Source organism: Monomorium pharaonis, chromosome 3 (assembly GCF_013373865.1).
Source record: "Monomorium pharaonis isolate MP-MQ-018 chromosome 3, ASM1337386v2, whole genome shotgun sequence".
Taxonomy (NCBI): domain Eukaryota; kingdom Metazoa; phylum Arthropoda; class Insecta; order Hymenoptera; family Formicidae; genus Monomorium; species Monomorium pharaonis.
In genome coordinates this window covers 5,433,267-5,456,550 of record NC_050469.1, presented here as the reverse complement: position 1 = coordinate 5,456,550, position 23,284 = coordinate 5,433,267, and the positions used below count along the sequence as shown (strand labels likewise).

The 23,284-nt window shown below is 34.7% G+C and overlaps 1 protein-coding gene across 21 annotated transcripts in view; it reads left to right on the top strand.

Annotated features, from left to right (window-relative positions):
* The window catches only part of LOC105833385 (dystrophin, isoforms A/C/F/G/H), a 459,023-nt gene that overhangs the window by 159,713 nt on the left and 276,026 nt on the right, over positions 1-23,284 (top strand). For all 21 annotated transcript variants that reach the window (XM_036283830.1, XM_028191394.2, XM_028191395.2 and 18 more), the window contains 3 exons: positions 11,274-11,485; positions 13,468-13,622; positions 14,261-14,450. In XM_036283830.1, the coding sequence (XP_036139723.1) occupies positions 11,274-11,485; positions 13,468-13,622; positions 14,261-14,450 (557 nt within the window). The remainder of the gene's footprint in view (positions 1-11,273; positions 11,486-13,467; positions 13,623-14,260; positions 14,451-23,284) is intronic.

The window sequence follows — 23,284 nt, the reverse complement described above, 5'->3', positions numbered from 1 at the left end:
GGACAGTGGTACATACAACACATTTGTAAGATTTAATTATAATTTCTCCGTTTTCTCTGTGTGAAAGACAAGTGAATTCGATTATCGATATATTTCTGGCACAAAATACACTATATTTTCAAAATAACGCGCCGTAAAAATTGGCGCAAAATGTGATAAATTGTATCACGAATTTCTCGTAAATCGTGTCAATACCACATCGACATTTGGCACCGCAAAATAGAAAACGTAAAGAGTAAACGTTTCGTGATCGCGAAAGGAAAAAATATACAACAACACGCGTTTTACGCGACGATTATTTTGAAGACAGATGTGACGTGTGACGGAATAATATTACGTCCTATTTTTTATGATATTTGCGTACTTTTTTAACTTAGCAATATTCAATGTACATCGTTCCGAGTAAGGGATGAATCTCATTAGGATGTCTGTTGGCCGGAATTGCGTGCAACACATGCATGACGCGTGCATCGTTGTCGCGGCCAATAAAGAAGACAAACTGCGCAATGTACAATCTCCGCATCGCAATAGATATCGAGGCGACGGAGCCGCAGAACCGCCGCTCGACATGCGAAAATTATCCCCCGAGTATGAGCACGCGATTGTGAAACATCGTTTTCCCCCTCGGTTACCCTTTACTCGTCCTTTTTTTTCGCTCTTGCCTTTATCTCTTTCTCCCGGTTTCCCTTTTCCCGTGCTTTTTGGTTGGCGGTTAACCATTCCCAATTCCGATCCTCGATACCCCATATCGCCCATTCGCTTCCTGTTTCACCCGCGATCAGAAAAAAACAAACGAAAATTCCCAAGAGACGCCATCGGATATTCACTCTTACGAATAATTCACGTTCGGAGTGTGCCTTACCTCGGAGTTGAAAATTACATGGATCTACGTGCCTATATCGATGTGGCGCGAGCGGATATATGAGCGGACTTAGCCGCTGGATCGAGGCTGAAAAGAGCACCGCTTTTCGGTAAGAACCGGCTTTGAACTACGTCTCCGTTCAAATATTCTAAAAACGAGGAATATTTCCCGACTGGCGGCATTCAGGCCACTACTTAATCAACTACCTACGATATTTAAGAGAATTCTTTCGTGATATGAAATCTTTTTTTTTTCTTACATTTTAAGAAAAGGCTTGCATACATAATTGAGAATTTAATATTACATATTTTGAATTCTTTTTTTACTTGAACGCGGCAAACAAATTAATTTTGATCAAGTTTTAAATAGTTTAAAATTGTTTTTTATTTGATTTATGTAAAATACCTCGTCACGGTTAGACTGTAATTAGCAGATATATTTGAATTTTAATTTGATTTTATTTGGAATTTCATTCGACATTTCACCTTAATTGAAAATTCCGCTATTCTAGGTGCAGAAAACAGGGAAAACATCATTTTTGTCAGTTGTCTAAGCGTTTAATTAAAAATTCTTTCGATTGGAAGGGTTGCTCCACGGCTCAACACTCCGTTATGTAATCGATAACTTTTATTCTGCCTTAAATTGAATTTATGCAGATCCATTTTCAATATAGATTAAATATGGGTAGATACGTCGCTAATATCGTTTAAAATTAAGAAGTTTTTCGCACAGTCACGCGACGAAACGAGATTCTTCATAAAGTCGGATGACGCGGCTTTAATTAGTTTTAAACTCTTTGCAACATCAACTGTTCGAACTTTCGCAGTTACAGAGTCGCGAAACAGTGCTCGCGCTGCTGTTGGACACCAGAGGAAAGGCAAGTTCAGGACTGGAAAGGGTTATACAAGCACGTAATTAACCGTCGCAGCTAATGTTCGCTCTTGTTTCTGACAACGTCGTTGCTAGTCCGTTTTTTTTTGATAACTTCGGAAAGAGAGAGTTATAAGCGATGGATGATTACTAACCCTCGAACTTGGAACTCGTGCGTTTGAGCTTCTGCAAAAAAAAAAACCATGTGATTTTCCTTTGATCTTAATTCCGGGGCTGCACGTGGCGCTGGTCTCTGAGAAGTCGCAATTATATATTCCGGTCCTTCTTCGGACTCTGTCTCGGGATAGTTGTATGAAGGACTGCGAGAGAGTTGATTTGCCCCTCCCTTCGTGTTCCTTCGGGTTAATCGCATTAAACCCAACTGAAAGTTCCCAGGGCTACGCGCCAACCGGCGCGGTGGTGCAGATTCGCCTCTGATTTTCATGAAATACATTGCATGACATCCATCGCGAATCCTCCGTTGGATGCATTTGAACTCGACAGCGAGATCGATTTAATGCCATCCCGACACTGTTATGCTGTTCTGTAAACTCTTTACATAAGGCCGTTAGTTGTACTGGTGAAAAACGGATGGCGGTACTAAGTGTACGATGATGCATGATGTGTGATACACAGCTGGCATTTTATCGATAAAGTTCATACGCCTCGCATGCAAACGCGGAAGTTCTGAATGGAAGTTGTTCTTCGGAACGTTGACGTAACTTTTTGAAAAGTAATGAATCCCTAGTTGTAAGACTGTACTGTAATGAGTTAGTGACATCCATTCTTTCTTACATAATGTCAGAAATAACAAGATCGAGAAAGTCTCTATAACAAATAACAAGGTAATGAAACAATTCGAGCATACAAAGATTGCAGAGTTGATTATAACTATAGCAGTGCGATTTTTTTTTTTCATATTTATGTATATACTTATACATATTTTATTTTGACGGCTGTTTTAAAATAAAAATATTAAAAATGCGTTATTTTAAAGAGAATTTGTTAGAAATTAGTAGTATATAATAATACGAATAATACCTTATTACGATATTTATTTTTCTATTCTTAAGTTTATTCCTAGTAGAACTCTTTTAATTTTAAAAATAATTTATGCTTTAAAATGTATCTTAAACACGAATTATGATCCTTTAAAATTTAAAATATTTGAAAAATATTTTATTAAAAGAAAATGAAAATACTAATTTTATTTGAGGGTTTTTTTAAAAAACTTGCTGATTATTACTATTAAAAAAGGACTGTTATTAATTAATTTTGCAATATAGTTTATAATAATTTTACTAAAAATGGACAATTTCATTTTCTTTCTCTCTGTTAATTACACTCTTCTTTTAAGAGCAAAGTATGCGCTATAGCTTGCCATCGTTATCCCGTTCTAATTCATGGACGATAATAGCGCACAATTCGCAAACAATTTGCAGGAATTACACGGCAATTTCGACGCGTGGCGCGGCACCGGTGCCGTATCGATCAATCATCTCCGAAAAAAATAAGCGCGCCACGTCGCGGCACGGATTTTCACGTTACCGGGACGTTAAAGTCGTGGAAAAAAAAAAGAGTGATTTACTATTATTAAAGAATAACTGAGCATCTTATTAAAGGTTGTAGTAAAAGGGTTAGTAATGCACGGATATATATATATATATATATATCGCATGTAGCGCTGAAATTTATGCTCGAGTTAATTGAATGCGCCGAGTAAAAAGATTGAAATATAGCTGCTATGGCTTAGGCAGGCTCAACTGAGTTATGCTGCAGTAGTAGTAAGGAGAAAGCTTTTTTTTGCGAAAGGTGAACCCGTTACGAAAAAGCTAGTCTCGGTACCCGGGGAAATAATTTAACTGTAGAAAATTGTCGCCGTAACGGATGCAGTTCTCATCTCGCAAATGAAGAAAGCGTCGCGGTATGCATGGGAATCCCGAAGTTTTCAGCGCCTCTTCTATATAATCTGTATGGATATTTTTTACAAGCGATTCTTGTTCTCGTTTTTCGTGCACTACTTCTTGTATATTTAATAGCCGTTATGTGCTCTGATCGCCCAATGAGTCTACACTCGCGGTGCATTAGCAATAATGAGTTGCTACGTATGAATTGCACTCGTATGTGCGTATTTATACATATAATGTGTATATAGATATAATGAAATTTCGCGCGGGATATTGCAAAAGTTTTCGGTATGGACAGTCACATGGACGGAGGTACGGTTAGACGTATATATGACTAACTTCCGTTCCCTCGAGATGTCGCATTATTATACGCCATTTATTCTCTGAAGTCGCGGCTCTCCCATTATTGCGTTCCGCACAGAGAGGAAAAAAAGAATCATACAAAGCGGACAGGGAGTACAGAGTTTTAATGGTAAACGCTCGAAAGTTTCAGAAGTAGGGTAGAACTTTCTGGTAATAACGTGATAAGTGAGACAGAGTAGGAATTTAAAGCTGATGTAGAAAGTACCAAACGCATACAGAGCGAGTGAATGCATCTGAAGGTATCTGAATGTGGTATCTTTGCACAAAGATCTCAATGCTTAAAGAAATATTAAAGGAGATGCTTTCCGCATCGTAATCGGTTTACGCACGTCTTTCAGCGAGAGAAAGAGGGGTTGGGGACACCCTCGTAATGCCGCGCATTTGAATTTTCTACTTACGCGGCGGAGTTATTATCTGTCTCCCGAGATGCTCCTTAAAGAAATAAGAATACGCGCTCACTTCGTGAGCGATGCCGCAACGTTTCTACGAAGGAAATCTTCCACGGAGATGCGTCGCTTTGTAGTTCTCCTCGTGCGTGGAGGTAGGGGGGGGGGAGAGGGGTATTTTCTTTTCCATTCCCGTTTTGTCTCCCACGGACGAGAGCTAAAATACGCTCCCGCGATCGTCTCGTTGGAATCATTTATGGCGTTACGAAGACGAAGACGTTTCTTCGCGTAAAGGCACGATCCTTTATTGACGTGAACTTCTTACGAATGAGAGACTGGAACTGCAGGGTGTGCGTATCGCGCGCCCTGCCTCAGTTGATCTTCGTCGCGTACAACAAGGACATTGTTCTCGTGCCATACCTTCGAGGCAGGGGGCAGGGTGTAAAGTGAAGTGCAGTTTTGGCGAATGCATGGAGTTACAAAGCGAAATCTCACACGGTGAGGATTCGAAAACTTAGCTGTTTGGCACTCGTCTCACGTATCCGCGTCGTCGCGCCATGCGTCTCATGCAATTTCTCATTCCGGGGGCCGCGATTTTCCGCACCTTCCACCCTCGGCTCTCTCCCACTTCTCAGCCTTTCTCCGTATTCCCTCCTCACCCCGCCCTTCCGAAGGGACGCAGGCTAGACGGAGGAAAGAAACTGTGTCTACCGTTAATGGAAGAGGGGGTACATGCGCGGTCGAAAGCGACGACAACGACTTCGGGGCCGATGAGTCCGAAGTTTATCGGAAATTCCATTTCGGCCGTGTAAAGTTTCCTACCTCCGGCGTTTTATGCGCCGTCTGGTCTCTCACTTCTCCCTGTTTTCCGCCATCCGCTTTGCCCTTTCTGGCTGTATTATTCTTCGCTCTCCCCCTTCGCGCCTTCATTAGTCTTATCGCCTTCTGCAAAACCGTCTGTGTGCTGTGAGACGCAATTAACGCGTCTGTGTAAAATCTGTTACAGAAAGAGGAAAAAAAAGACAGAGTGACATATGAAAAGGCTACTGAGAAACTTATAATTTTCATTTCTCGTTTACGTGCATTTTGCGATAATTTGTACGGACCAGGAACAGATTTAAGCTAAATCACTACCAATGGCATATTGGACAACATATATTGATTGGAAATAGATAATTGTATGCAGTTTATAATCCCTTTGTAATGCTTTGTGATTAAGGTTAATATTACCATGATTGAAATTTAATAATGAATTATTTAATGTTATCTATATGTTGTATTCGGTTTTAGTTATATTTTAGTAATTGTTCCAGTATTCGGGTACGCTTTTATAAATGTTTATCTTTTATAAACCCCTTTTACTATTACATTGACAATTTGTTCTTTTTATATAAAAAGAAATTTTATTTGTTAAAATTATTTTTATGAAAAATTACTTATATTTAAATTTTTACTTTTTTAAATATACATATTCTTATTAAAATATAATATCCTGTAGAAACTTGTAGAAGAATATTCTTAGTAATACATAATATATGCAAGACTTTGCTCGATCATTACTGCAAAATCTCTCCCAAGAGTTTAGTTGGAACTTTCCCTACGGCAAGAAGTAAACCGAAAAAATTCTCCAGAACGCGTTTAAATTTTAACGGTAAAAGTTGACTTTTTTGATCTCTTATTGTAAAAATAAGATTGTGGAGTTTTAATAGTTTATAATTTTTATTTAACATTTATATAATGAGAGAAAGCGAAAAGCATTTTCACGTAGCTGATATTTCATGGTATTGTTTAGCCAAAAATTTTTCTGAGTAGCCTATAAATATTTATGATTGAGTTTGTGACGCAGCATCAATTTTATAAATCTTGTATAATTTTTAGTAAGTTTACACTAATATAAAATTAAAATGTCAGTATATTTCTAGAATTATAAACGCGTGACAAAAATTATACAGACGATTTTCGTTCTCGATTTTCCAAGGAGGATTGAACTACGCGCGTTCTAGCTTATTAAATTCAGATACGGAGATTAAATTAACTCTCTGTCGGAGCTCGGTACCTTTCGTTAGTTGAACAACTCTATCTTTATTTGTTTCGAGATCGTGATACAGCGCTGCTTCGAACTACCGTGCGGAACAACAATGAACAAAGCGTGTAACTTTCAGATAACTTTGTCGGCCTGCGTTCGAACGTAATCCACTTGTCGAGACTCCGTAGAAATCTTAGGAGAAGTCAAGTTAACGAAGTTTATGAGGAGTTGAGTGTTATTCGGTATGGCATCTTCTGTCACAGTTATCCGCGTTTCGATTTGTCCGTAATGTTTGCACCTTCGACAGCATTGGATTAAGATGGGATGCTTCACGGTAACGCGAATTAATTATATGATAATTTTATGCTGATAATAATAATTCTAATCTTTATTATGCATTATTTGTAACGCGTGATTATTATGAATATTTTAATATATTTGAATATGTTTTGAAGAGTTGCTAAGAGAGATACGACTGTTGAATATATAATCTTACTTACAATCTTACTTAATATGATAATCTTACTTACAAAATCTATGCTATTTTATACTTAAGATAATGTGTCCGACAAGACATATTTTACCTTTTTTTACTTACTATTATGCACTGACAATTTAAGTACTAGATGTATACAAATTAACGAAAATATATGCATTTATTTCTGTTAATTTATTATTTTTGTTGTTTAAATACGCGTCTGTTAGAGTAAAAAGATAAATTGGTATTTTTTTTAACGATTATTTTGTATTTTTATAATTTATTTTAATAGCTTATATTAATTATTAAAATTTAATATCACTTTACCCATTTTATTGCATTTTAAGAATACTATTTGAATAGATTATTTGAATGGATTTAACTATCTATCAGAATGCATAAGCATCATGGAAATGAGAGAATTACGAGAGAAAAGGAATAATCTATTTGAATCTCCTGATTTTCGTTTCTGCTACTTCTGCTGAGGAACGTTCCGATATTGATTCAATCCCTAATTAGCATCAAACGAGTGAAATATTACGTTTCTGTCAAATGAGCTATAACTGAATGGATAAGTGATATTACAATATATGGATTTTTTATTAAAACACCATTTTATTAAGTAATTATAACAACAAAGTGATTTTTTTCCTTTTTTATATTATAACCTTTCAAAAAGGATTTGTATTTTACTTATGAATGTGAGGTGAAGTGCAATTTGGAATTTTATTAACGATTTGATTTTGAAAGAGAGAGAAAGTGAATGAAGCAAGATGTGAGCCGTTAGTATTTTGCGACACAGCCTTCTACCGATACCGTGAATCTCGATGTCTCGTAGACAATGCCTTCTTGGCAACTTTGTGACTCCCCAGTGAATATGCGCTCGTCAGTTTTGCATGTATATGAGTATCTGCATAATCTATACTAGCTAGCGCAACATGTATATGTATGTTTGCTATGGCGGAGGTCGTTGGCAGACTCAGGTGTGCCGATAACTCATTTCACAGGCTGAGCCTTGATACTGTATATATTTTTCTTCCAATAACTTCTACAATTCCGTCTATGCGAAAGTCGTCGGTCGTGTTTTATTACATTGCGGTTATTCTAAGAGATTTATCGATTTACGAGAAAATTTAGTTATTGAATCTTGAGTTTTAAAATAGAAGAAAGTTCTAGCCAATATTTTCGTGTGACAGTTCATTGATGTTATTACTGATAGTATTGCACATTTAACGTATATTCATTAAATTCTTTTGATGTATAAAGGTAAAATATTGAAAAATAATAGAAAATTTAACAGTGTATGCATTTACCGCGTTTATGTATATTAAAAGTTTCTATTTGACAAAATTTTTTTGATGAAGAAAATGTGTTCGATCCAAGTAATTTCGAAGTAAATATTTTTTTACATGAACATAATTTTTTTTACATCTGGAAAATTTTTTAAACCGGTTAGTTGCTTTTGTTTGATTTATAACAGAAAGACGAAGATCTGTGTTGTATCTTCTTTCTTTTCTTTTTGATATATTAGAAGTTTACCTAAATCTTTTTCTTTTATGTGTTACAAATAGCACATGGGAAAAACAATTTTGCTGAAATTTAGCTGGATGTAAATTATTTTGTTGGATTCTTAACATAATCATGTAGGACGCTTAAATTGGTTGATAAAACATCAACATTTATTATTGCGCATTCATCTTATAATTATTTTTATAGTTCAGAATTATTTTCAGATTTGTGTCCAGCAAAATTTTTAGGTACTTTAACAAAATTATTATTTTTATGCATAAATTCTTAGTTATATAAACATAATCTAAACAAACTTTTAATTGTTCTGTCAAATTTGAATAAATTTGTTATAAAATTGATATTAAAATTGTTTTTTTTTTTACCAGAATAAGTCAGTAAAAATTAGTATGTTAATATTAAAACATTAAGAATTACATTTTTTAATCTAATTAATAATATTTTAATATTTATATATTAATTTAGAACATTAATGTGAAATAACTAAAAGGCTATTTTTTTAAATATTAATGTTTTAATAATTTTGATTTTTGTCGAGGAATTGAAAACTAATTAAAACTATATCGTTACATTTATTGGAATTCTTAGGATGGAATTAGGCAGGATTATTAGAGCAAGCGTCGTTTCTAAATCTTTCACGACTGATTGCAGTACTCGTAATTTGCACGCAAGCATAAAAATATACGTTGATGAATGTAGCTGAGGCGGCTTTAAAGTGCAGGTTAAGTGCATAGGGGTCGATGAGGGCAAATTGCTCTCATAATAAGTCGTTGAAAGTCATTGAAATAACGCTATCGTCTCTTTTGTACGACGCAACGTTCTATAGTGATTGTAGAGAACGGGGTGATAAATGCCAAGCTTTTTGAGGAGTCGTTGTACATGTGCACATTTAAAATCCGTCTCTTAATTCTTTATTCGTCGCACTTCTCCAAATTACTTTTAACTTATTCATGCTTGGATTATTATAATCTTATTTGGTTTATGTGTTGCGTGTCATTTAATATATTTGAATAATGGATGAAATGCGGTATGTTAAATGGAACAGTTAGAACATTGGGAATAGTGGAAACTATTAATACAGTAAACACATGAATATGTAAGATTCGCGAATCCTTTACCATGTAAATTTTCCTCATGGTTCTTCTGAGCGAATGCATCGTAATTTATTACAGTTTGTTGCTTACGTGGAAAAGAAAATGTTTGTATTTGCTCAGAGTACTATTATGTATAAAATATTAAGCCTCTAAATAGCAAAAAATTTTAAATAAAATTTTAAATATAAATATAAATTTTTAAATATTTTTATACAATTTAATGGTTTCTTTCTTTTTTGGATAATGACCCAGATTTTAGATTTTCAATATATTATATTCAATTAAATTAATTTATTATTGATTTTGTAGACAATTACTTAAATTAATATACGATTATTAAATAAATTATACATTTTATTATTTTATTGTACCCTAATATTGTTGAACTTTGAAAAATAAAATTAAAGTTTCAGACAGAAGTAAATAATAAAATTTAGAATTTTAAGAAAAAACGAAAAAGCTATGATTTATTTTGAATTTGTAATTTTTGTAAAGTTTTTGAATATAACGTAATTTTTTATCTATCATATTGAAAATCCGTGCGCTAAATAATTTCGCTACATTAAAGTAATACTTTTATTAAAATCCTTTGAAATATACTCTGTAAGTCATTTAATATTTGAATATCTGTAACAAATATTTTAATTGAAAAGATATACTGCAAATGCAACGTTTTTATCGAAATTATAATTATTTATATTCCAACTGTTTTTGTTCCAGCTGTTTGGCTTTATTTCTTTCTTTTTTTTTTTATTAAAATAATATTTAATACTTTAGAAATATGAGTTAACAGATTCGTTATGGGTTTCTTTCACAGAGGAGTATTTTTCTATCAGAACTGTTGTTATTTTAGTTTCCGTGCTGTTTGGCGACATGCGTTCTCGAAACATCGCGCATATAAGGTGCATTCTTAAAGGTACACAGACACATGATGTTTCACGCGTGCGAATTTTGTTGTTGCGGATATTGAATCGTTGCCAGTGTTTTGCACCTGCTTTATCCAGCTGTGCTCCCTAACTTGCCATTACAGTTTTGGATTGTTTCCAACTGATGCCTCGTGTACAGCGTGAATGTCGACATAGCCTTTTTTGTTTCAAGAGATGTACAGAAAGGTTGAGCAGTATAATGGAACAAGATTTAAAGAGAGAAGAAAAATAGTATGAAGAAAATATAATAATCTGAGTGCATTTGTGATATTTCTCACTTAACGTTTTATATCATTTTTGAGTGAAGTGTTGACTTAGTTCATATATGTTAAGAAAGAAGTATCATGTACAAATAGTAGCACTAATATTTCACAATGCCTCCCATTGCTTAGCCATACGATGCACTTTGATTTGACGCTTTTAAAGCGCAAAAATGTCTTCGTGAGTCAAAGCAATTCGCAAAATTGTTCTTGTCCGTTATGAGGAACTTTAGAGGAAAATTAGATATAATAGTGTTCTTGAAAATATTTATTTTATTTTATTTATTTATTATTTTATATAAATAAAAAAAAAGATCATATACACGCGCGCGCGTGGCAAAATATTTCAATATAGGATTCATTATTGTAAACTCATTCAAATACACATATTTTATTTTACATATTTAAGGCACAATGAAAAAAAAAAATTTTGTAACACAGTGTGCTTAGTTTGCAAAGAATTAGGTTGATTTTAGTGTCACAAATACTCGCTATAATTTTTGTTTTTATGGAATTCTAAAAGCAATAGTTACGCTGCAGTGCTCTCATGTCGTTTGCTTGCTTAATGTTGCAGTCACCAAGTTGCGGGAGCATTGGGATGAAACGAATTCAAAAGTCATGCAAAGGAAGACGCAGTTGGACATGATGCTGGGAGACAGTCAACGATATGAGGCGAAGAGGAACGAGGTGGAGGTCTGGCTAGCACGAATGGAAACTAGACTTGAGAGAATGCGAGCTGTGGGGCACACCGCCGATGTACTTGAGGCGCAGCTCAGGGAACAAAAGGTACATCGCACTCTCTTTCCGTCTTCTTGCTAGTAACCGCGTTAGCTTTTCGAGCTGGTGAGTTTTTAGTGCCGCGCGTGAGAAGTGTCTTTAGAGCGAATGGTGAGAATAAAAAAGGACAGGAAAAGGATCTGCGATAACGCCACTATTTGACTTGTCTTCGGTACAGAAAATGTCGAGTGGTCTTCAAACGTGAGATATTTAATGAACTAATTGATATAAGGTAGAAGATAATTAAATTAATTATCTTCGAATATAATTAAAAATACTATTACAATGCTCATAGTTTGATTGACTTGTGTTAAAATATCGTTCCTCGAAAACTTGTAACGATAGCCTATTTATTTACTTTGGTGTCAAGACTTATCACATCCTTTTGTCTGAGCTTGCTCTCTTCTTCTACTTTAATTTGATTTTTTTTAAAAAAGTTATATATTTTTGGTCCATGATACTATTTTATTACATTTGTTTCAATTTGAATTAGAGTGCGAGTTTATGGATTGAGTTCATGAAGTTTTGAATGAACAATTAACTCTTTACACTGACGAAGACTATTTAATACGATAATATTTAATTTGAACAATTTCAAAAAAATTTGACTTTTGCACATTTTTTTACGGAATTTTTTAATTCATATTTAATTTATTATTTTAAAATCTATCCATATTTTTTTAAATTTTTATTTAATTTAACTTATTTATGTTTTGAAAGTCAATTATAAACGACGGTTTTTTGTGGTTTATTCGTATTATATTGAAAAAAATTTCAATTTTAGTCTTGAGAAAATATTCTGCTTTTATGGTACGTGGTTTATTTTTACGGCAGGATATCTACGGTGCATTTTTCATCTTGTGTACCAAGAATGCACTGATATTGAACGAGATATATCTGTTGACCAATGTCATCTCGTTGTACGATGTTAGAAAAGCTGGTGAATTATAGCCTTCTTCGGATACAGATCGAACATATACTGTTCAATATTAGAAAATTGTATTTCTATTTATGTTTATCATGCTGAAGTATATTATCGTGGAAATTTATTATGTACGATTAATATTTACCGCAAACATTGATGTAGAAGCGTTTCGATGATGCAATATACTTTTGTGTTGTTATTTAATATACTTACGCGCAGGCACACTGAACGTATATCAGAAGTTTGCTGGTGAAATGTTTTTTAAAGCCACAAACTTTTCCCATTTGTAAGCAAAATTAAATTGAGCGAACATTTTGGAATTCATCGGCCCGGTAATACGCTCATTCTAGTAATCTTTTCTTCTACTTTGCATACGAGAATATAATGCGGTCTGAAAAAAAGGTTGTGGGAAAGGAACGGAGCTTCCAACGTCTCAATCAAGGAGATCTCATCTGGCGAGGCACGTTACGTGCGAGGAGCTGTGTTTACATTTAAAAGAGACAAATGAGATGGAATTCATGGAATAATTTATTTTCGCAGTAGTATGCCGTCGCGTCGTCTTTGAGTGTAACGCATTTGCTGTGTTTTTTCTGCATGTCTCTTGAATAAATAAAAGGATTCCGAGATGAGACCTATGAAATAATTCAACTCAATTATTCCATTATTTTCGACATGATAGAGAAATCGATTAATTTATTTATCTCTATAATTTTTATTTAAAATTATTTCATTTCTACGAGTATTTTTTTAATTGTTTTTATACGTGTTTTCTGGCGAAAAAAATATTTATACTGAAGTTTTTATCTTGATGTACTTTGCAAGTATGATCGGGACCAATCAGTGCCGGCGGATATCTAAAGAAAAGTTGCATCTTACGGTAAAAACTTTTATATATAGCCGAAGCTCTCTTCGAAGGTTTAACTTCACCGACTTATCGAGATTCGAGTGCAAAAGAGGCACGGCTTCTTCTAACTCGATACGAAGCCGGAGTTAGATAAGTTTTCCTTTTTTCCGTTGGCCCACCTTCTTCGATTTCACAATCTCGTATTCTTTCTTTTCTTCACAGTCGTTTCACGCTGAGCTGCACCAGTACAAACATCACATCGAACTTTTTAATCAGCTCACTCAGAAGCTGATAGCGGTTTATCAGCAGGACGACACGACACGGGTGAAGAAAATGACGGAAACGATCAACCAGAGATACAACAATCTTAACACGAGGTGAGTAATAATGAGTTTCTTGTGTGCAAGAATTTCTCATAATCTCTTAAAGCATTTTCTTGCAGTTCAGTTTTTATGGTTAGCTATTAATCTCTGAGATAAATTGAGTAGAATTAAACGTAGACTTTAAAATATAAGCAGATTGTTAATTCAATTTCAATAATTATAATTAATGAATGCAGTGTATAAATGATGGGTATTTATAATGTAATAAGTTTTAAAGTAGATTATTTTTTCTGAATTAAAGCTATTAGAATCCAAGCGAGGAAATACATAAAAAAAGTAAAAAATTCTTATTTTTTAATTAATTTACTGCATTTTAATTGTAATAATTTAATTTGTGTTTTATTTAGCAGATGTTTATATTAAAAATTATAAAATTATAAGAAGCAATGAAAAATTATAAACAAATTAATGAAATTTTTTGATCTATGTGTAAAGAAATTAATTTCTCAAGAGTGTAAATAAAGAAATTGTAATTAAGAGAAAATGTGCGTCTTCTGGGACAACTTATAGAGCAAATGTGGTGCGTTAGGGCTTCTAGAGTTTCTACTTGCGTCCATAGCCTCTCGAGTTAGGAAACTTGCTTCGAATCAAACTGTAGATCACGAATGTAATACTGTATCGACCGTTTCCAGCATCATCAATCGGGGGAAACTACTGCACTCCGCGATGAACTCGCTCCACAACTTCGACCGGTCGCTAGACAAGTTCTTGGCCTGGTTGAGTGAAGCGGAGTCCTCGATGGAAGGATTGGAAGCGGAAGCCGATCGTCTGGGTGGACGACGAGACCAGGGCGCACTCAGACGACCGCAACATCAGCTTAAGGTAAGATTGTCACGTTCACGCAAATTTCGCAACAAGTTTCGACACGGTACTCTTATGACGTAAGTGTTATGATCTGATGCTACACAGCCGGAAATTGCACCGTTGAAAGAAATTACTCATTTTTCAAATTGCTTGAGCTGGATATCTTTCGTAATACGAGTGATACTTAATACTGTTTTCCTTATAATATATAATAGCTCTTTATAATAGCCGTGCACGCGATAGAATAGTATTGGATATTTAAATCTAAATGTTTATCAGCAAGCATTGTAATCAGTAGATTAGTTTATTGTAATTTTGATAACGATAATAATGATTGTATGGACAAACGATCTAAAGAGATTTGATGTGAACTTGTCTTGCACTAATACCATATGTCATTCGTTGGTTTGATAAATCAAGAAATTTAATTTTTCAACAAATTAAAGCCCCATTTTAAATGTTACAATTTTTCTGACTACCCCGATCATATAATGTGACAGTTCATGGTGGTAGCTCTCGTCACAATTCATAAATAATTTTGGAAGAAATTTATTAAATTCCGAGTGTGAAATTTCCACACTCAGATTAATCCGAGTGTGGAATTCTCCACACATTCCATATATAAGTTGCCGGCTATGTTATGCAATATAGATTTATTAGCCGTTAAACCTGATTTGACCGGTCGTCACATGAGTAACCGTCACGCCGACTTTTGACCTCTCTTGCGCATCTTTTATGATGCAGCCGGTTTTGCGGCTTCGACCGATTGCCATAAAAGCGTCAGGCAGTCACGGCGTATCGACGTATCCATTAAAAAGAAGCTCGATATGGTGTATCGAGAAATGCGCGATTGCGCATTGATGTAATGCGATGACGGGCCATCAGTCCTTACATGCGGAATGTATTTTCCGCTTTATATACGATTTTCCGAGCGTGAAGATTTAAATTCTCGTACGCGTTGCGTGCGCGCTCGCGGTTGTTTTTCGTCGCGTTGACGCATCCGGTAAATTTCTCGCTACAACTGGCAGCCATTGCATTCACGTCCTGTGATTTAGTTACCCTGTAATTTTGCATTTGAATCGCTTGCTTTTCACGCGACCCCCGATGTTTTTTGCCGGCACGTTACCGATTTTTTCACAGCCGTTGAGCGTTTCATTAATTTGCAAGCGATCATTCCCTTCGTTCGTCGCGACAAACATAAAACAACGAGATGCGATGCTCTCGTGGAGAACGGAAAATAAATTTATCGTGATTGCAGCATCTATTGAGTTGTGGAGTTTTAGTGGAGAAAAAGTTTTATTATCATTTCTGTACGTAACTACGAATTTTACGTAGAACACGATTAAAAGGATCGAATGTAATATTATCGTTGTTTATAAGCGATAAATCGTGCGGCAGTTGAAATCGAATTAGATACACAAATAGAAAATGAGTAATAACGATTACCGGACGTTGAACACGTTTTAATGAGACTGTGTAATAGCACGCTGCGTATACGCGACATTCAAGAGAATTGCTTGCAAAATTGGGACTGACGGAGCTCCGCGTTCGTGGATTCAAACTAACGTTCTATTACGAGCAGCACTAATGTATTTCTTCTACGCGTATCTCGTTGTGAAACTGATCTATTTTTAATCTGTTGATCTATTGAATTTAATATTAAATTATATACTTGCGCGCTAACATGGCCCACGCATTCGCAGGGATCATCATATTGTAAATATTGTAATACTTCTACTTTATAATTATTGACAGATCCGTACCAGTTTGCATCACCTTGTTCGTTACGTTCTATTTGCTCGTCGAGACAGCACTAATTATTGACAGAAACAAGCGCGATTACCGTCGGTGAGCTAGACTTTGATCGATTGCGTGTAATATTTAAGAGCCAAACGATCTGCTATCGAGGCAAGGGGCTTAATTTCTTGCATTTTAAAGCGAGATGCCAGTGAGAGATCATATTTACAATGTTAAATTCATTTCTACAGTCTGTTATTTTTACCGCGAGCTTATTATTGGTTAATTTTTAATTTAATTTGGCTATATTTGATTTTTCAATCTTGGTTCTCTCTCTCTCTCTCTCTCTCTCTCTCTCTTTCTTTCTCTCCTTCCATGGAAATTGAGTTTTAGTAAATTATTGGAAAAGTTATTAATATCATTTTCGTATGATGTATATGCATATTGCACTTTATTGAAATATCTACATATTTTATTTTATCGAGAAATATTGCATTTTCAAGAGTATTATATCACACATGTACTATTATTAAACAAATTTTTTACTAAATTGCGTAAAATTTAATTTAAAGTAATCTGTTAAATTAATTTTAAATCAATTCAAGCAACAATGCATTATTTTTTTGTTGCAAGGTGTAATTTATTAATGATATCCTATTATATTATTATATAATTATTCAGTATCACTTAGAATACGTGTAGCATGTATAGAGATCATCTCACATTAATTGCTCTAAAATTAAGGTTGATGAGTATTATTCATATTTTTTATGTCTAGATAATTTATTAATTACTTAATCAATAGGGATTCACCGATTTATTATTGATGTAATTAATTGCTAATAATAAAATTTACTACACCGTTAGTAATGAAACTATTAATAATAATTTTCTTGATTAATCTTTAATCATATTTAATAATGTAATATTTATAACGCTTAATATTGAAGATTGAAAAACGTAATTCGTAAATCAACGTAATGAATATAATTATATCACGAGACGTAAAAGAACTGTTTCTTATATTTTTTATAATTTTTATATCAATTTCTTCTATATTATATACTTTCTCTCTGTGGTTTCTGCGAATGACAAATGACTGTGCTGTTCAATATACGCATATGTCTAATAAATGACGGTGGCATAATTTATAAACTATAATAATTATTAGCAATGTGGAAATAGCGGTTATTTGATAAATCATATAATAACTGATTGGAATTTGTTATTCGATCCATCGCATCCATCATGAGTAGTTAGAATATTATGTAATATTCTACTGTTCGATAGCTCATGCGATAATATGAATGTCCGAAAGTAATTGATTGTATTATTTGCTTTGCAATGCAGCTGCATTCATAGACTTTCGTAGCTTTTTTAAACTGAGAGTTGCTTTTTATAGTACTCTTTCTTTAAATATGATAAACGTTAAAGTTCCGTGTTCGAAGTAATTATGAGCTGGTAATTATCATTCCGAGCTTATATTTTCATTTACTGTACACACGCGACCCGATGTCATGCTAATGTTGCCGTATATGAAGTGGAATATCGTGAAAAACTTGTTATCATCTCTTGTTACAATGAGTCGCGCAACGTTAAAATCTTTTTTCCGGCGTTTTCATATGGGAACTATGCTGCTGGTCGTACCACCTGGCACTCGAGACTAATTAACTTCGGGGAGCGTGCCCATTTTAGTCTCGCTAAACTCTTTGTACCTCGTTGACACAATTTTGGAGTTGCTCGTATCTATAGCGCTTTAAATTATTTCAAGTCCACGGTGTGTTTCACTGTTCACACAAAACCAAAGACTTAAAAATAGATATTAAATCGAGCTGATGTGAAACAATTGATCTGTGAAGCTCTTACATTAGTCATTTATTTATATACGACGCTATGATATGGAAATTGAGGATAAATGGAACGCCTTTGATTCTTTGATTGTAAACCTCTTTTCATTGTTTTGTAGATTCGTTGCTCTCGCGCTGAGTAAATTAGAGGCGAACATCAAATGCCGTTTGTAGTTTCTGCGATAGCTAACGATTTATCGGGAAGCAGTTTAACATTTAATTGCAGTTATACATTTAAACCTACGAAGGAAGGAATTATATGGTTTAGCAAATTGAGGTGCACTGAACTTATATACGACGTTGATTTTTATAATTTTATTGACCGTAATAGGCACATACATATTTATGCATATACACATGCACGTTACAATATTACTTTGACATACATTACTGCAGGACGTTATACTTTGAATCGAACGTCGTTTGCGTTTGCTCTGATATTTGATATATGACAAACATCATTTTCCTCAATTCCGCATACGCTCATGGTTAAACATACTGCAATACAATATTCCGAGGAATAATGCATAAGGTCTGTCAATGCATCGTGCACATATTTGCGGCCGAACTATTGAACTACCGATATTTCTTGAATATGGTAGTCGTGACCAGTTTCGCAATGATACGATTTTGTATTATAGTTTACGAACGTCAACGCGATTCAATGAATTATCACCGCCGTCGGATATAACTTATGTATGTACTACTTGACCGGCTCTATGTCCTGTCTTTCGAGAGTGCATCTAACGGAATTTCTAGTATCATCGTCGAAAACACGTTATACTCTCCGTTCTGATCCGAAATTTGTTGAACTCTAGCTCGCAAACTCACGTCGATATTACGTCATTGAACGAAATTGTTTTCGAGTTAAACAGCTGAATCCTAAAATATTATCCCCCGCGACAGTTACGCTTCTTCGTTCTTATGAAAATCTTTTAAAAATGTCTTTATTCCGTGTATTATATACAAGTCTTATCTAAGATGCGCTTTTAAACATACGTGTAGCAATTACAATATTCCATAATTCTAATTTTTATGACAGTGAACTTCGCGTAAAGAACTGCAATTTGTTTTGCTATAGCGTCCGGCGCTCTTCACTTTGTCAAAGAGATAAAATATACGCGTAAGTAAGTTTATTTCAAATTGCGAGCCCTTTGGTATTGTTCGACATCAAAGAAGTATACATATATCTCGAAACGAGACGTTGCACATTCACGATTTATGAATTGCGAGATACGCTACGTTGCTACGCGACGTTTCATGTTTCGAACATTCGTGCTCACGAAGCGCTCGAACGGGCCTGCTTTGCCTGAAAATGAGGAGCTTCGCGCGTGCTGCAAAGCTTTAAACTTTATTTGCGACTTTTCATTGTGCGTCATATTGGAATTCCGCCGCTTTTAGGAATCGTTTATACGGAAAATGGAGAGCAAATCGATCGGCGGGACGGTCAGAGAGTCGCTTACGTGACCCGGACTTACGTTTCGCCTTTAGATGGACAAAGAGAGTACACAGCCCTTTCTCATATTCATGATAAACACGGCACGCTTCGCTTCGTTAAATCAATCCTGCCGTGGCTAATCCGCTTTAATGCAATTTCACTTGGTGACTCTCTTTTTTTTTTTCTTTATTGCAGAGCCATATACACTCTACGAGTTGAGTCTCCGCTGTCCCTGCGGTAAATCTGCCTTCGTAGTTAGGCGTCATTAAATGTGTAGAACCGTGATTTATTGGTGCATTGATTTTCGAAAAAGAGGAAAAATGTTCCGTGCGATAATTAATAGCGTTTAGTCAATTTTGAGCCAAGTATTGGACGGTAAAGTGTTGTCTGTAACTCGATCATTTTGAGATCAACATTTTGAAAAGTTTAACATTTTTATTAACATTTTTTAATAGATATTTATATTACAAGTGAGGAAAGTCAGTTATTTTCTTTGATTGTGGGGAATGGATTCGCACGATAGGAAATAGCCAATGGCGATAAAATGTCGGTAAGTTTTGCAAGAATTTGTAAGAGTTACCATATGCCTGTCGCGAGATGACGTGCCGGTAGTACAACGCGAGTGTCAGAATGAAGGGTGAGGGGGAAGGTATGGCAAAGTGGTCAAGCGTGTGGGATTTGTGTGGAATTGTCGTACGGAAATGATTGCAGCATGACTTTTCTGCATACTTGATCGGCGGGGGAATGAGTTACTTGTGCGAGGAAAGTGTTCATGTACAATCGGCGACTTTGCGGCCGTTAAAGGGCCACGAAAAACACCGTTTTCGATTCATACGTAACAGAAAATAACATTTTTATTAATGTAGTTCGTTAAAAAATTTATCCATAGGATTTGTTTACCTTAACAATGACATTTAAAAAAAATTAATGACTTCACAAATCTCATAAAATAATAACCACGAATTTTTTATTGTTATTGTAAAATTTATAGGTAATTCTATTTTTGTTTGCATCGCATATATTGCAAGTTTAAATTTGATTGATTGTTACATTGATTTCTTATTCGAAAATAATTTTATTAAAAAAATATATATTACTCGCTTTCTCTCCCTTCCTCCCTCTCCTTTCTCTCTCTTTCTCTCTCTCTCTCTCTCTCTCTCTCTCTCTCTCTCTTTTATTTGTATGATTTATTGTAGGATACTAATAATTGCATTTATTTGAAATTAATCGAATTATCGAGGAATAAATATGTTTTTTTATGATAATATAATTATATATATTTCACTGCTTTTGGTTCAAATGTCAGATTTTAGAATTTTAGATTCAACTGTCGGATTTGACATTTGTTCAAAAGTTACTTTGACGTAATTAACTTTGCGCGCCGTATTATCTGATTGGATTCGTTTTCCGCGCGCTCCAGACGTGTAATTGTCAAGGTTGACTAAAGGGCTGTTAAATCTTCGCGGATGGGGTCGCGATTGGCGAAATGGCGGTGTATTGTCGAGGTCCCGAAGGTCACGGAAATACGGAAGAATGAGTAAACCGAACCAGCCACTTTCCCTTTCTCGCTTCATCGCGCCGAACGTAGCTGAACGATCGATAAAACGCTTCCACCAACGGCGGGCAGTCGAGCGCCCCGCGACGATAATATTCCCCTTCTAATAGCCATTATTCCATTATATTATGGCGCTTTTCGAGCCTCGACGCAACGGGAGCTTCGCCATTTCGCGCGTTGCATTTTAGCCGTGTTGTGTCGCGAAAGAGAAAGAGAGAGAGAGAGAGAGAGGAGGGGGGGGGGGAAGAGAGAGACAGTACTCCAGAGAAAATTCACGACGAATTTATTTGCGCACGTGCTCTCGCGGTTATGCATGCATACCACGCCTCCAGACTTTTCCCAGTTAGAATCTCATTCCGAAATATCAGGGAACATGTCCTAAACATTTCCCAGCATTTTGTTGCATTTGTGAAATTAATTCAGTTTTATATACATGAAACATGAAAGTACACTGCTTCAATGGCTGTACGGTTTTTTGATTAAAAAAAAATTATAAATTTGAAGAAATTAAAACTTTTTGAAAAAATAAAAAAATTTTAACTCAAATTTATATGCGTATGGCCTCTGAAAGAGTGTTTGGTCGTGTGCATTAATATGCATTAATATTACTACATATACAGAGCCATTATAAAACGCTTGAAGTTTACTTTCCTGAATGATCTTGCGCGCCCACAATAAAATCATCAAACAATTGACGATAGCTTAGGGGTCGCGTTCATCGGCTTATCCTTTTTTTTAATGGTTCCGCGCACAAAGCGGTCTTCCTTCTTTTTCAAGAGGGTAGTTCTTTGCAACAGGCTGGTCGATGCAGCCAAACCGCCCCTGCTCAATGCGGAAACATGATTTAAATCATCCGTCGTTACAAAAGATACGTGGTTGTCGTGTGTTTGCAAGGACGGCGAAAATAAAAGTCGTAGGTTGTGAGACTACAACAAAGAAAAAAGAGAGAGAAAGAGAGAAAATTGCAATGTTATAAAAACCGGATATAAGAGACGTGCGAATGAGGGTGAACTCTTTGTTAGGCTTTTTTATTAAGGGATGAAATTTTAGAGCTGAAATTTGATTTTCTCGCTATTCAATATTTCTCCCTAGTCTTCGAAACGTTAAATTTTGCATACATGAATATTCGTCAACTATTTATTCAATTTTTTCTTAATTTTCATGAAAATTTCTCAACTTTAGCAAGCATTAAAGAACATATTACATCTTTCTTATCGATGGAATATGTCTGACCGTGATATAATTCTAACAGCAATATTTATTATTGTATTAAATAACGTTTTTTGAAACGTCTTTTGTTTTTCTTTTGAAAATTTTCATTAAACTAATTTTGAATGTATTCTCTCTTTTTGTTAGAAGTTTTATGAAGTGTTATTAATATTTCGTCGCAAGGGAATTGGAAAGTGGATGAATCTGTTCATATTATTGATTAATTAAAATAATACCACTAAAATTTAGTTTAAATTATTTGATTAAAATCTATTTAATCAAATAATTTAAATGAAATATTTAACCGGAAATATATAATCTTTACGTTTGCGTTATATTAACTTTTCTCAATTTTTATAAATAGAATACACGTATTTGCTTATCCGCCACAAACATCCTCACCCCCATAACTTATATAGTAAAATTTGATACAAGGGGTTGTTTTCGATCGAATTGTACGCGCATGCGCTCTAAGTTCACGCAGAGGGCGACAGATTCCACTCGCTCTTACAGTTCTGCGGTCGGTAATACAGGAGGTTAGTCCACCCTCGTTTAGGGGTGGTTTTTGCGTTTACCGGTAAACTACCTTTGTACCGGCAGTTAAATTTTCGCAACGAGTTACTGCTGGTACGATATTCCCTACAGTTTAGCTTTTATCGATAAGCCCTGAGAAGTCTCTCCTATGATTTCTTGGAGTGCAACCCTCGGTTGCATCTTTAAACTTGTTATGATAAATACGGTGCATTGATTAATTTACCGTTTGCCGATTAAGCGCCGAGCAAACTAAATTCATCCCAAGTTTAATATTTAGTAAGAATTAATAAATCTGTCAAAATGTAATTATAAAAATATGAAGCAAATATTAAAATTTATTTGTTGAACATTTTCAAGTAAATTAATTGTTTGAGATAATCTTAAGTTACTTCTTATACTTTTATACAAAATTTTCTGTTTTAAAAATTATACAAAATCTTTTTTATTTAAAATATTTGTACAATTTTCTATACTTGTTAGATACGTTTAAAGCGATAAAGTATTATTTTATTATTTTATTAACAAAATAATA